This window comes from Sarcophilus harrisii, chromosome 2 (genome assembly GCF_902635505.1).
Source record: "Sarcophilus harrisii chromosome 2, mSarHar1.11, whole genome shotgun sequence".
Lineage (NCBI taxonomy): Eukaryota > Metazoa > Chordata > Mammalia > Dasyuromorphia > Dasyuridae > Sarcophilus > Sarcophilus harrisii.
Window position 1 is genome coordinate 263,751,639 of NC_045427.1, and position 15,340 is coordinate 263,766,978.

Genomic DNA, 15,340 nt, shown 5'->3' on the forward strand with positions numbered 1-15,340 from the left:
TAGTGTTTTTCAGTTGTATCTGATTCTTTGTTATGCTACTTGGTTGGGTTTTTTAGTTAGTTTGTTTGTTTGTTTTTGGCAAGGATACTAGTGTGCTTTTCAGCACTTTACAGATGGGGAAACTGAGGCATCCAGATTAAGTGACTTGCTGAGTCACACAGCTACTAAGTATCTGAGGCCAGATTAGAATTCACACAGTTAAATTTTTCTGGCTTAGCCCAGTGCTCTATCTATTGCGTCACTTAGTCATTAACACCAGATAGCATTCTGCTATCTCATCAGTGTTAGAAATGAAAAATTTACATTCTCTTAGTGAATATGTTTCTCCAGAATTCAATAACTCAACATTTTTTCTTGCTCTTTTTTCTTGTTATAGGTTTTCACAAATTAGTTATTAGTTTCCTGTTCAATGACACCTCAGCAATTGTTCTTAGTCAATTGCTTCCTTTGCTAATTTCAAAGCATACTATTTCCCCTTTCTGTGAACAATATTGCTCCATAGTGATATAGGCTCAGAAATCTCCCTAGCCAGATCACTCTTCTCTGTAATAAGACAACTTAGAAAAGCTTGCCTCTCTCTTAGGCTCACATGCATTAACTTTCTTCATGTTTATTTTTAGTTGTCCTGGCTCAAGCTTCTCTGGGTCCCTGGTACAGACACGCACAAATGCTCTCCTTCTCTCTGGCATACATGCTCCTGCTAAGAACCCCTGAGATAAAAGTGACTTTTCTCGTTCCTTGATCAGAAAAAAAAAAATCTTGGCTACAAGGGGCCATATGGTCACACTGAGCTATTTGGAACGGACATATATGCAGAACAACCTTCCAGAGGGTTTTAAAATTCTGAAGTCTCAATGTTGACGGTGTCTCTCAAAGGACAAAGCCTTCGGTTGAGCAGCACTAACTTCCTCTTTACTGTTGCTTCCTTTCTTTGGAGGTAACACTATCTTCATCTCTTTCAAAAACGTTTTTCCTTTTTAATTTGCCAGGGATGCCAACAGTTATTAAAGCTTCAGTGGCGCAGCCAACAAGGGCTGGGCCACTTTCCCCAGGATTGGTTCCTTCTCCGGTCCATAATCCGACCACCGATGCAGGTGGGGTGAATTCTGGGGGTATCTATTCAGCTATTATCAGCCGAAATTTCCCTATTATTGGAGTGAAGGAGAAGACTTTTGAACAACTACACAAGAAATGTCTAGAAAAGAAGGTTCTGTATGTGGATCCTGATTTTCCTCCCAATGAGACTTCTCTATTCTACAGCCAGAAGTTCCCCATCCAGTTTGTCTGGAAGAGACCACCGGTGAGTAGCTGACTATTTTCTGTTCTCATACAAGGTTCTTGCACTCACTGCCTCCACCCCATTCAGCTGTCACTACTACACATGTGCCCTAGCTGAGGCATCCTGTGAATTGTTTTGTTGGATTCTTCTCCCAAATCTGCAGGAAGAAGGAGGGAAGTATGTAATCTTAGACATAATTAAGTTCCCAAAATATCAACAGCAGGAGGGAATTAGGATCTGATTTTCTTTTTAGTTTTTTTTAATTAATATTATTGTTTTTTATAATTGGACCTCTGCCTTAACTTATTGAATAAAAGGAAATGCTGTCTTTTTTTTTTCCCAAAGTAAATCCTACTCAATGTAACTGTGCTTCCTTGTCTATTTTGATTTGGGTTTTTTTTTTGTTTGTTTGTTTGTTTTGTTTTTTTTAGGAGTCCACTTGCTCATATTGAAATAATATTGATCATTTAGTCTTTTAGTAATTATATGTTTCTGAAACACGGAAACACCAGAAAGAACTAATTGTGAGCAAAAGCAAATTTCTCATCAACAGTCACTCATTTCCTAGCACCACAGAATATTAAATTGGAAGGGAAATGCCTATTCCCACTCTCTAATTTTACAGAGGGGACACTTGAGGCCTAGAGAAGACAGACAAATAACTAGCTCGTTTAACTAGGAAAGTTGAATAACTGTCCAGTCGTAACACCAGGATTAAACCTAGACCTCAGAATTCTCATTGGGACTTTTGCCTAACTTCTCATGTTACTAATTTTCACTAACCTACATAAGAGAAAATGATTGTGCACTCATTTCCTTCACTGTTCACTCCTGTTCTTCAACTGACATGATGCTTATTCTTTGTTATTCATTAGCCATGAATAATAATTTCATTTTCTCTGAAAGACGGGGAAAATTTTTCACATGTTAACCTATGTGTTTTGATAATTAATGTGAGCTCCTTTCCCATCAGGACAATGTTCCCAGATTGTATGGTATGACATAGTGACCTCTCCTGGAGACTTCTCTGAGAGAGAGAATTGGGAAGGCATCAGAATGTATTGATTAGAAGAGTGTTAAATATCAGGGAATTAAATGAATACTGTTCTATGTCTGAAAGAGCCCTAGTGCCAGGAAACATCTTACTACAATTCCATCGACCCAGAGGGGCCCATTCAGCATTTGTACAGCATGTTTTTGACTTGAAATATTGATGAATTTCAATTTTATATTGAAAATGTAAATCAAATCTAATTAATGTCAAAAATACTTAATAAGTTCGTATTTATGAACAAAGTATTCTGCTAGTTCAGGGCAGCTAGATGGTATAGTGAATAGAGTGTAGAACCTGGAGTCCTGGAAAACTCATCTTCCTAGCTTCAAATCTGCCTTCATACACTGCTAGTATGACCATGAGCAAGTCACTTAATTCTATTTGCCCCACTTTCCTCATCTGTAAAATGTGCTGGAGAAGGAAATGGCAAACTACTTTAGTGTCTTTGCCAAGAAAACTCCAAATGGGGTCATGAAGAGATGGACACAACTAAAAACTGACTGAGCAACAATTCTGCTAAGTTAGTAACATCAATATTACTGTACGAACTCTTTCTCTTCTCCCTCTTCCTTCCTCCCTCTCCCTCTCTCTCTCCCTTTCCCTTTCTTTTCCTTCTCTCTGTTTCTTTCTCTGTCTCTATCTCTGTCTCTTGTGTGTGTGTGTGTGTATGTGTGTGTGTGTGTGTGTGTGTGTGTGTCTATCTGTATCTGTCTCTGTCTCTCCCTGTCTGCCTGCCTCTCTCTCTCTCTGTGTCTCTCTCTTTTTCTCTCATGTCTACAATTAGAATAATTCTTGTTTAACCATATCTGGAATTTCATTAGTGTAGGGAGTTTTCAGTGAGGAATTTTCTTTACCTATTCTTTCACTTTTAAACAGGGTTAAGGCTAAGGTAGGAAGGGGGAGGAACAGTAGTATGGCATGAATGGACAGTGTTAAATTTAAGCTTGAGGAAGACCTGAGTTCAAATCCCATTTCTATCATTTACTAACTGTGTGATCTGAGGCAAGTCACTCTACTCTGTCTTTGTTTCTTACTTGCAAAATGGACAAATTGGACTCAGTAGTCTTTAAGGCTTTTTCCAGAGCGTATGACTTCATTACCATTTTATCCTGTCTATATCTGGTTTCTTGTTTGTACATTATCTTCCCTATCAGATGGTAAATTCGTGGGGAGTGGGGATTGTCTTTTGCCTTTGTTTGTTTTTAATGTCAACAGTATTTCATTTTTCTAATTACATTTAAAAATAGTTTTCAACTTTTATTTTTGTAAGATTTTGAGTTCCAAATTTTTCTCCCTTTTTCTCTTATCTCCCCAAGATAGCAAGCAATCTGATCTGGTTATACGTGTGCAATAATTTTGAACATATTTCCATATCAATCATGTTGTAAAAGGAAAATAAGAACAAAAAAAGGACTACCACAAGAAAAAAAACATCCTAAAAAAGTGAAAAAAGTAGCTTTGATCCATATTCAGTCTCCATAATTCTCTTTCTGGATACAGATGTGTAGCCTTTCTTCACATGCCCAGAACTTATTATGATGTCTGGCACATAATAGGTGCTTGATAAATGGTTATTGGCTGAATAGGACCTCTCTGAGCTGCAATTCCTTTAGCCATAAAATGTAATTTTATTTCATAATATTTTTATCAGAGATAATTATGAGCCTCAAAATAATAATTGTGTATTACATAATGGAAATCTGTACATGCATCCAGGATAAATCATGCTCCCTCTCTCAGCTGAAACCTTTCTCAGCCTGCTTTCTCAATACTTGCCATGACTTAGTCCGTTAGGACATGCTTGTCCACCAGGATATTGTTCATTGCTGTTGTTCAACTGCTTCAGGCACGTCTGACTCTTTGTGACTCTATTTGGAGTTTTCCTGGCAGAGATACTGGACTGATCTACCATTTCCTTCTCCTGGTCATTTTACAGATAAGACAAAGAGGGTTAAGTGACCTACCCAGGGTCACACAACTAGTAAGTGTCTTAGGCTGGATTTGAATTTAGGAATATGAGTCGTCCCGACTTTCTATCCAGTCACTAGCTGCCCAGGACACTGTTCAGGTTTAACTTCTTACACAAAGTTGGAGATCAATTGAAGCAGACCTCCAAGTTGCAAAAATTCCACTTGGGATATTGCCTTAGGACTGTTCATAACCTTGGCTACTCATGTACCCCGAGAATTTCCAAGACAGTCATGGAATAATAATCTGTTAGAGCTAGAACACTAGCACTAGCAATCATCTAGTCCTATTCCCTGATTTTATACTTAAAGTGAGTCCCAGAAACAATAAATGACTTGTTCAAGATAACAAGGTATATAAAGAAAAACTGCAAACAAAATAGTCTAAGAAATTTCTGGAATATAAAGAAAATTTTAAAAATTTATTTTATTTTTAATTTGTGGAATAAAAAACAATCATTTCTATAGCATGGTACAATAATGAACTGCAAATCTACTATGTATAATTTTATATTCCTTTCAAATATACAACAAAATTATCATGTAAATTTCTTTTTCATAGTATTTTATTTTTCCAAATATATACAAAAATAGTTTTCAACATTCACCTTTGCAAAACCTTCTGTTCCAAATTTTTTCTCCTTCTTTCCCTCTTCCTCTCTTTCCAAGACATCAAGAAATCTGATATAGATTCAAAACATGTAGTCTTTCTAAACATATCTCCATATTCGTCATGCTGTGCAAGAAAAATCAGATCAAAAGGAAAAAATGACAAGAATGAAAAAAGCCACAATCAAACAAAAATAATGAAAAAATAAAAATACTGTCCTTTGATCCACATTCAGTCTCCACAGTTCTCTCTCTGGATGTCGATCACAAGTTCTTTCTTTCTATCACAAGTCTATTGGAATTGCCTCCATTCATCTCATTGTTGAAAAGAGTCAAGCCCATCACAGTTGATCATCACATAATCTTGTTGCTATGTACAATGAATGTTCTCTTGATTCCACTCACTTCACTTAGCATCAGTTCGTTTAAGTTTTTCCAGGCCTTTTTGAAATCAGCCTGCTCATCATTTCTTATAGAATAATATTATTCTATTACATTCATATACCATAATTTATTTAGCTAATGGGCATCCACTCAAATAAATTGTTAGTAACTCTTAGTGCTATTCTTTTGGGGATAGCTAATTGATAAATAATAATAGCAGTAGCCAGCATTTGTGTGACACTGTAAGTGATAATGAAGTGCTTTACAGATTATCTCATTTGATCCTCACAACTCTGGGAGTCTGGTGCTGCTATTATTTCCATTTTACAGATGAGGAAACTGAAGCAGATAATGGTTAAGTGACTTGTTTAGGATCACATAGCTAATGAGTGTCTGAGGTTGGACTGAACTTAGTTCTTTCTGATTCCAACTTCTTCAGCTGTATTCCACCTCTTAGCTACCCTAAATCTTTAGAATAGGTATATCTACTAAAGAAGGTATATCTCAGTCATCCTTGAACATTTTAGGGTAGAAAATAGGCTGTCTTAGTCTTTAGAATAAATACTAGATACAGAGAAAACCCTTGCATTGTCTCCACTATTCAGGCTAACCTGGGGTGATGGTGATGATGGTAAGCAAACTTGTTTTCTTACAAACAGATATCAAATTGTAAACATTCTATTTCACTTAAGGTCTCATCATCTCTATTATCTGCTTCTTATATTCTATATTTTTTTAAGTAGACTGGGGGAAATGAATTTATCAGGAATCTTCTGATCAGTTCTCTTCCTCCTAATCCTTCGGCTCCCACGACATATAATAACCTTATACACAACCAAGCAAAGAATGATTCTCTATCCAATGGGAATAGTTTTTTTCATTATCCAGGCTGACATTGCTAACTGAGGCAATGGAGTATTGGAGATGGAGTCGCAAAGACAAGTTCAAATCCTGCCTCAAACATTTATTTATAAACTATGTGAGCCTAGACAAGTCATCAAATTTCTGTCTGCCTCAGTTTTTCCATCTGTAAAATGGAGATAACAATAGCACCCATCATAGGGTTGTTATAAGGATCAAATAGATAACATAAAACAGCAATTTGCAAACTATTAAAATATCTTTATAAATAGTCAACAACAGCAACAACAAATAAATGGTGGCTAAGTGATGCAGTAGATAGAGTGTCAGGACTCAGACACTAATTATCTGTATAACCCTGGGCAAGTCACTTAACCTTATTTGCCTCAGTTTCCTCATCTGGAGAATGAACTGGAGAAGGAAATGGCAAATCATTTCATTATCTCTACCATGAAAATCCCAAATGGGGTCATGAAGTGTTGGACACAACGGAAAATGACTGAACAACAAAATCTGCAACTGATTGTTAGTGGAACTGGTTTGGTGGGATTACCTTATAAACCTGAGAAGTAAAAAGATACTTTCATGTTTTGAGCTGTGTCCAGCTTTTTATAATCCCATTTGGGGTTTTCTTGGCAAAGATACTAGAGAGGTTTGCCATTCTCCAACCCATTTTACAGTTGGGGAAATAAAATTGAGGTAAACAGGTTTAAGTGATTTGTCCACAGTGACACAGCTCATAAGTGTCTGAGGTCAGATTTGAACTCAGGATGATGAGTCATCCATACTCTAGGCCCAGTGCTCTATGCACTATGGCCCATCTAGCTGCCCTGATCTGACATTAGTCTAACTTAATCTGGAAAGAAATACTCCCATGACATTCCTCTCTCTGCTTTCTTTTCCCCAAGCAGCTTGCTTTCCCCAAGAGTCTTTCCCTGCTAGATTAGTGCATCCATCTAAGGACCCAGGACCAGGACCCTTTCAGGAGATCAGTACTTTCCGAGTATTACAAAGTGTGACTCTGACTCTAACAATTTGAACTTGAAACCAAATGAGGCATCTAAAGTCATTGAATATTTAACATGAAGAGGTTTGCTTTGTCCTAACATGGCAAGAATACACAAAAAGGATACAGCGGCACTTAATTTTTTTGTTCCCATATGGAAACCCATCTGGTTATTAGGTCATCAGGGTTCGGCAGTTCCCCAGGTCTTAGAGACCCACCAGGTCTGGGAGACCTACATCACACAAGGCTGGCATTTTTTATGGCCCTAGATGACTCCAGGTCCCAGGAGCAGCTTTGCCCCACACCTGCACCATGTTGTCTGCAGGCTGGGGGTGGGATTGCAGGGGAAAGAAGGGCGTGTATGAGGGAAGCTAAGACCAATCAAGACCCCAGGGACAGCTTGATTGTCTTTGAGGTAAAGTTTCCCTATATTGTGGTGAGAAGAAAGTTGCTGCATCAGTGTTACACTGATACTACTGCACTAAATTGTTATAAATAAGTTATGGAAAGATGGAATAAAAATGATTCCTTAATCTTGTAATCAATGTAAAGATCAACCTTCTTGTCATACTTCATACCGGTGAATTGGCCAGGAAAGACCAGAGAAATGATTCTCTTTTCCCTCCTATATCTACTCATATTCTAGTATTACCCTTCTATACAACCCCACACCCCTAAAAACAGTTACCCACAGCCTCTTCTCTTTAGAGGAGTTACTACCATCTTCCTGGGCAATGAGGAAATCCAGGATATTGTAACACATCCAGAACATTTTCAAGAAATTGCAGAGTCTCAACATGCAACTAAGCAGATAAAGATGTATCAATACATATAGATATATCAACATACATAGAGATATATGTCTATTATCTCCATTGTAAACTGTAATTTTCTTGCCAGGATTCTGTAAGGAAGAGAGAACTATTCCCATTGGATAGAGAATCATTCTTCGCTTGGTTGTGTATAAGGTTATTATATGTAGTGGGAGCCAAAGGATTAGGAGGAAGAGAACTGATCAGAAGATTCCTGATAAATTGATTTCTCCCAGTCTACTTTATAAAATTGGAGAATATAAGAAGCAGATAATAGAGATGATGATATCTTAAGTGAAATAGAATGTTTACAATTTGATATCTGTTTACAGGCTGTGAAGTTCTTCAGACAAAGTTGGAACCTGAGAGAGTAGGCAGCTAGGTGGTTCAGTGAATAGAGAATTGGGTTTCAGTGTGGAAAACCTGAGTTCAAATCCCAGCTCAAATATTTATTAGCTGAGGGATTCTGGGCAAGTCACTTACCCTGTTTTCCTTAATCCAGTGCAGAAGGAAATGACAAAACACACTGGTATCATTGCTAAGAAAACCCTTTGGACAATATTGATGTGTTATGATCTATGAGGTCATAAAGAGTCAGATGCGACTGAACAATAACAAGCTGGAGGGAGAGAAAAACTCTAGGAAGAAGTCAGTATTTAGAGGAGCTGGTTCCTCAATTATATTCCAGAGAAATGTCCTGAAATGTTAAGCTAGGGACATGATCTAAGGTCCTCTACATTTTGGCATTTTTTGAGAATCTTTTTCCCTCTCCAAACTAGCCTAAGTCACGTCCATCCATTACACATAGTCTTACTGATTTTTGTTGTTCAGTCATTTCACTTATATCAGACTCTCCATCACAAACCCATTTGGGGTTTTCTTGGCAGAGATACTGTATTGGTTTGTCATTTCCTCCCTCAACTCATTTTACAGATGAGCAAACTGAGACAAACAGGGTCAAGTGATCTACCCAGGATCATACAACTAGAAAGTATCTGAGATCAGACTTGAATTCAAGAAGACGAATCTTCCTGACTCCAGAACGCTATCCACTGTCCCACTTAGCTGTTCAGTCCCATTGATGGAAAGGGCTAAAAATCAGGTTGCTCAAAGCTCTCATTTTTCAAAATTTAGTTAAAATTAAATATAAAATTCAAAAAATAGAAAAAGACAGAAAAAATAAAACAAAACAAAACATTGTCATGTGCCCAGCAGAACAAAAGGAGGGATTCAAAATGTGTAAAATAAATTTCCATTTCAAGAAAGCATATATAATAATAGAAGAGATTATATATTCATGACTGAATCGTTCCTTCCTTGTAGGTTATTCTTTTGTCTCTGTTGTATATTTGTTATCTAATTTTCCCCCCTATTCATTCCCACCACCACCCCAAGCAGGCTACAGTTAAGCATAGGTATATTTATATTCACAAACACACACATATATGCATACATACATATATCTGTGTACACATATACTTGTATGTGTATACATACATGTATACATATAAATACACATGTATATACACATTTACATATATGTAAAGATGCATCTAAAACAACATTAATATGTCTGACAAAATAAAGATTTCTCTCTTGAATGAATCTTTAAGTTTGATTTTATCTGAGATCAATGATTACTAGCCCTATTTTTTTCCTAGTGAATTCTACTCCTGATCTTTGTTATAGTGTTTATGTATATCTCAATTATTCTTTTATTTTCTCTTCTCGATCTGTTCTTCAGATCTGTTGTTTTTCTTATGTTTCACATTCTATTCTAATTTTTTTCCTACCTACTACCTCTTCTACTTTAATTCTATTCCTTTGATCTGGCATTTTTGAAATTTGGCAATAATATTCATATTTCCATGCAAGATCTCTTTGAGGTGATGATTGGTGGATTTTTTTCCTATTTCGACTTTCCCCTTGTGTTCTATCGCTCCAGGCAATTTTCTTGGATTATTTCTTGTATCATTGCATCAAGGTTCTTTTTTTGTTCATAGCTTTCAGGTGGTCCAATTATTCTTATATTTTCTCTTCTTGATTTGTTCTCCAAATCTGTTTTTTTTTCTTGTTTCACATTCTATTCTTTTTTTCATTCCTTATATTCTGATTTGTTATTTTTTGATCTCTTATAGTTTTACTAGCTTCCCCTTGCCCAATTCTAATTTTCAAAGAATTATTTTCTTCTTTAAGATTCCAAATTTCCTTTTCTAATTGGTTAACTATTCATAATCCTCGGGTTTTTTTTTTTTTGGATAGTTTTTACTTTTTAAAAAAAAAGTTTTTTCCTCTATCTCTTTGATTTTTAAAATCTTTTTTGAATTCTTCTATAAATTCTTTCTGGGAAGGGGACTATTTAATGTAACTCTTTGGGGTAAAAGAAGCTTTTTTTAAACTTCTCTAAATTCTGAAGATGAACCCCATCTTCCCTATTACCATAGTAAGTTCCTATGGTTGGGTTCTTTCTTCTTTGCCTATTTTTTAAAAATAAGAACTATTAATTTAAGCCCCTCTAATTATGGGATGAGATGGGATGGTACCTCTATCTTCACTTCAGCTCTCCCTTCTGACCTGGAATCCTAAACCAAGAGCTCCACCCTCCTGCAAATGTTGGGAGCCAGCAGTGTCTCTGCCTCCCCCTGCCTGATATTCCTAATCAGCAAGATTTCCTCAGTCTTCCAAGACTCAGACCCTATTCCCTGCTATCTGGGCGGTGAAAGTTCCTGTGGTTCTTGCTGAGGCTACTCCCTAGGCTCCCTACTGTTTCTGGGAAGTTAGCCTGGAAATGTTTATACTTCATTTCAGCTGGTTAGACCTGGATCTTGACGTCTTTCTTCAGGTCTTCTTGGATTGTCCCAGCAGAACTCCTGTTCTGCCCCAAATCTTCTTGATTTTTCACCAGTCTTTGTTTGCCCTGAGGCACAATTTTGATGTGTTTGTGAGGGAAATCTGGAGAGCCTGGAATTTTCTGACCTTCCCAGAATCCTCTTCCTATGCCCCTCATTTTATAGAATAGGAAATCAAGTACTACAAAGGTTAATAAATGACCAAGCCAGGATGCAAACTCAAGACCTCTGACTCTAAGGCCAACCTGTTTCCATTGCTCTTCCTTGTTTTTAGAGAAAAAGTTTTATTTTAATATTTAGTGGGCATGGTGGGCAACTGTTCAGCTCCTTTAAACTCTAATAGTTTAAAACTGCACTAAGATGTTTGGGACATGTTTTATATATCTTCAGTCAAAAATAATTCTTCCCCAATACATCCATCAGTCAATCAATGAGCAATCGTTTAAGCACCTATTCTGTCCTCAAGCCTCTTGTTTGGCACCTGAAATACAGATGAAAAAAGCATCTGCCTAAATTTTAGTTAATTCTTATCTGCTTGTTATTACTGAGTACTGAGGAATTCTTATGTGTAAAACCCCAGAAATCCTCAGTCCTTGGTTCCTCCAGTTGAATTTGCTCCTCTTGGATACTTTTCCTGGCTCTTCTGAAGTTGACCTGTGCCTCTTTCTAGTTCACTTTCACTTCCTTAGCTTTGCTTCTTTTCTGAAGTCACTTAAATTTCCACTAACATTTCCTCCCATGACTTCTATTTTGTGTGATTTTGACAAGGAGGAAGGGGAGAGGTAGAAGGGGATTTCCATTTGACCCTCATTGCCAGCATTTCTGGATTTCACTTCCTTGACCAGCTATATCTTACCAAAGACTTTAAGACCAACCTCTCATCTAGACCTTCTTCTTTTGTATGACATAGATCCTCTGGCAATCCACTGAATCCTACAAATCCTTTCTCAGAATAATGTTATTAAATGAATAAAATAAAATGCATATGATTACCAAAGTCATCAAAAAAAATTTTAAACAAATTCATGGATCCCAGGTTAAGAAATTCTTTCTTAGATTAAGCATCCTTCTTTTTTACTTCCTAATTATTAAAGAAATGTAACTCCATACATTCTTTTGCTTTAATTTTGATAGAGTAAAAAAATTTTTTTCTACTTATCTCATCCTGTCTTTCCAGAATAATTGTCTCCTCTTTGGTTTCCTTGTAAGCAATTTTCCTCTCTTGGACTTGGTTTCCTTATAAGTAAAATGACAGAATTAAACTAGATTTCTAGGATTTTATTTCTGTCTAGACACTGTTATCTGATGTTATCTTTCTATTCTTTGAGAATAACTTTCTTTTCTTTGATGTCACTATTGTAAGCTGTTGAGTTTTAAATCCACTCTTCAAAAAAGTGAGAAATCAGAATTCCTAGGCAATGCTGGGGGAGAAAAAAATATAATAAGTGATCTATAGTTGGAGGAACAGAAAGAAACTAAGCTCCAATTCTGGAGGCAAAAGGCAAAACCTTGCCTTCTTCTATTCTCATGAGTTATTCATACAGTACAGGTTCAATGGGATAGGGGTTGTTGCCTTTCTAGCAACTCCAAGTTGATTTACCTTCCAGACTCTTAGGATGGCACTATAAGACTGAAGGCCTGCATGCTTAACTAGGCTAAAAGTGGGACATTGATGTTGGGAAATTAAAAGAATGTCTCATTAGCAATTACAAATTTAATTTTTCTTCCAATGGATGTGATACTATGAGTCTTCAGAATCATAGGATTCTGGGGGAATAAGAGGGGATTTGCCAGAGACAAAAGAAAATTGTATTGATTATTTATGACCTACAGTGGGTTCTTTATGTATTTTCAATAGGATTAAATAAAAGCTATTCTGTATCTAATGTAGCCCACATCCTCTCTGGCATTCTAATCTCGATTCTCATTGGCAAGACAAATCCCCAGAGCAAGACTACATCTCCCACCCCTTTCAGCATTCTAGGGCATTTTCCAGAGAGGTTGAGGTGTCTTTCTAATCCTAATGGTTTAAATAAGTCAATTATTAAGCATTTATTGTCTACTATGTGTGAGGCACTGTGCTAAGAGATGGAGATACAAAGAAAAGCAAAAGGCAGTCCCTGCTCTAGAGAAGCTCACAAACAAATGGGGAGACAATATGGAAACAACTATGTACCAACAAGTTTTATAAAAATATAATAAGAAATAATCAATAGAAGGAAGTAGAAGGCATTATTTTAGCTGGGATTTCAAGGAAGTCAGGGAAGCCAAGAGGGGAAGATGAGGAGAGGGATTATTGAATGTATGAGAAGTTAGAGAAAATGCCCAGACCCAAGATATGGAAAATGGTGTTCATAAAACAGCAAGGAGGCACAAAGACTACGTGGAATAGAGGAAGGTATAAAGTGCAAGGAGATTAGAAAGGTAAGAGACTGTTATGAAGAACTTTGAATGCCAAACAGAGGATTTGTATTGATCCTGGAGGTGACAGAAAGTTATTAAGGAAGTGATGTGTGTGTGTGTGTGTGTGTGTGTGTGTGTGTGACATAGTTAGATCTGTCCTTTAGAAAAATCACTTTGATGGCTGAATGTAAGATGAACATGAGTCCTTATTTTAGTATATTGTCAATACTAGATACCAAATACAATTGATATCTCCCTTATATCATTGGCTGATCTAGGGATTAGCAGCCCATTATAATTTTTAAATAATATTTTATTTCCCCCCAATTACATTTTAAAAACAATTTTTAACATTTTTTTAAAGTTTTGAGGTTCAAATTCTGCTGAAACTTAATGCTGAAAAGCATTTACCCTATCAAGTTCTTTTCCAAATGTAGCATAGCTGCTGGACAGACAACTCTTTCTTGGCTTCAATTATCCACTAGTACTCTGGGTCAAGCAGGTCACTTCTTACCAGTTTAACAGCCAGCAGATTCTAGCATGGACTCCTATCTCTGGACATCTGGCAACTTGCTCTTCAAACACCTCACTGTTGTCTGCCAGGCTCAGCTACTGGCCAATAACAGTATGGACTTCTGGCCATATCTCAGTTTACACAGCCACAGTTATCTCTTGCACTCCACCTAAAGGCAGTTAAAAAAAAAAAAAGATAGACATAACAGTGCCTATATGATTATAAACCCAACTTAGGCTCATGTAGTGGATCCCTAAGCATTTTTAAAATTAGAAATTTAAGCAACTTTACACAGGGAGTAAACAATCTAATAAACCTTAAGCTCTATTTATAGTATTCAATCTCATCCATGTAATAATGTTATTACATAATTGTAACTGACATATAAACATTAGTTTTTGTTATACTTTTTTCACTAAGTAGTAGTTCATATATACATTTCGGGCTATCAATAGTCTATGTACATCATTTCTAGTTGCTATATGTATTCCATTATGTTAATAATGCCATATTTTCCTTAACCTATTGTTGAGCATTTGGGTTTTCCTCAGTTTTTTATATTACAAATAATGCTTCTTCTTTTTTAAAAACGTTTACTGATTCTTTATTTTTATATTCCTTTCATGCCCAAATATATATACCTACTTTCTTACCCAAAGGTTATTAGAAAGAATGTAAAAAAAGGGTTCAGGAACAGTTCAGCAAAATCAATCTCTAAACCAAAACAATTTATAAGCTTTGCTGGCAGCTTATGTAGAGTTCCATACTCTGTAGGTCTAGAGACTTACCTCTACAGAGAAGTAAGGAAGTTGCATTTTCTCATCTCTTCTCTGTCACCAAGCCTGCTCTTTATAATTATGCAGCATCAATGAATATTTTTATACAAGTACTCTTTTCTTCCTCTGGGAAGCAATCCTTTTTTTAGGATATGTATTCCAGTATCATTAGATCAAAGTACAAAACAACATTCTTCTGTATTAAGGGTTACTGCTGGAAGCCCTCTGGAAAATTTACCCAAATGGATAAAAATTTAATAACAAAATCATTGACTAGACTGGACTTCAAAATATCTGCTTGTCTAAACCTCTGATTTCAAGACAAGACCATCCTATAAAGTTAGATTTCTGCCCATTTTATATATTCTTCAGAGAGGATGCCACAACCAATCTTGAAAATCGTAAATGCTACAGTTTCAGTCAATTACCTCTTATGTATTTCTCAGTGGAAAGAGAGAATAGTTACATACCAATATTAATTTGGTAGCTTTTCATATACTTAAATTCCATTTCTTTCTCACATTGGTCAGGCAATAGTCACTAAATGCTTAGGTCAAATAACCCAATTCCTTTATTTTTCCACCTTGGTCAAGCAATACTCACTAAGTGTTCAGGTCAAATAACCCAATTCCTTCAGCCTTTCCTCATAGAGTCTATTTCAGGAATAGACACATCCCATTAAAGAATCGGGCCAGAATTCCATGATGGAAAATGCCCTGGACAGAGCTCTGAGTTAAAGTACTTCTGGAATAGAGCACCTAAGGATTGGTGGGAAATTAAATTTGATTACATGAAACTGAAAATGTTTTATATAGGCAAAAAGAAG

At 36.3% G+C, this 15,340-nt stretch overlaps 1 protein-coding gene across 3 annotated transcripts in view; it reads left to right on the forward strand.

Moving 5' to 3' along the window:
* The first annotated feature begins 495 nt into the window (after window positions 1-495).
* CAPN3 (calpain 3) overlaps window positions 496-15,340 on the forward strand; it is an 84,411-nt gene continuing 69,566 nt past the window's right edge. Inside the window, exon 1 of one of the 3 annotated variants that reach the window (XM_031952157.1) lies at window positions 496-1,300. In XM_031952157.1, coding sequence (XP_031808017.1) covers window positions 992-1,300 — 309 coding nt within the window. In that variant the 5' untranslated portion in view covers window positions 496-991. The remainder of the gene's footprint in view (window positions 1,301-15,340) is intronic. The other 2 variants (XM_031952155.1, XM_003756041.4) reach the window with 2 other exon arrangements.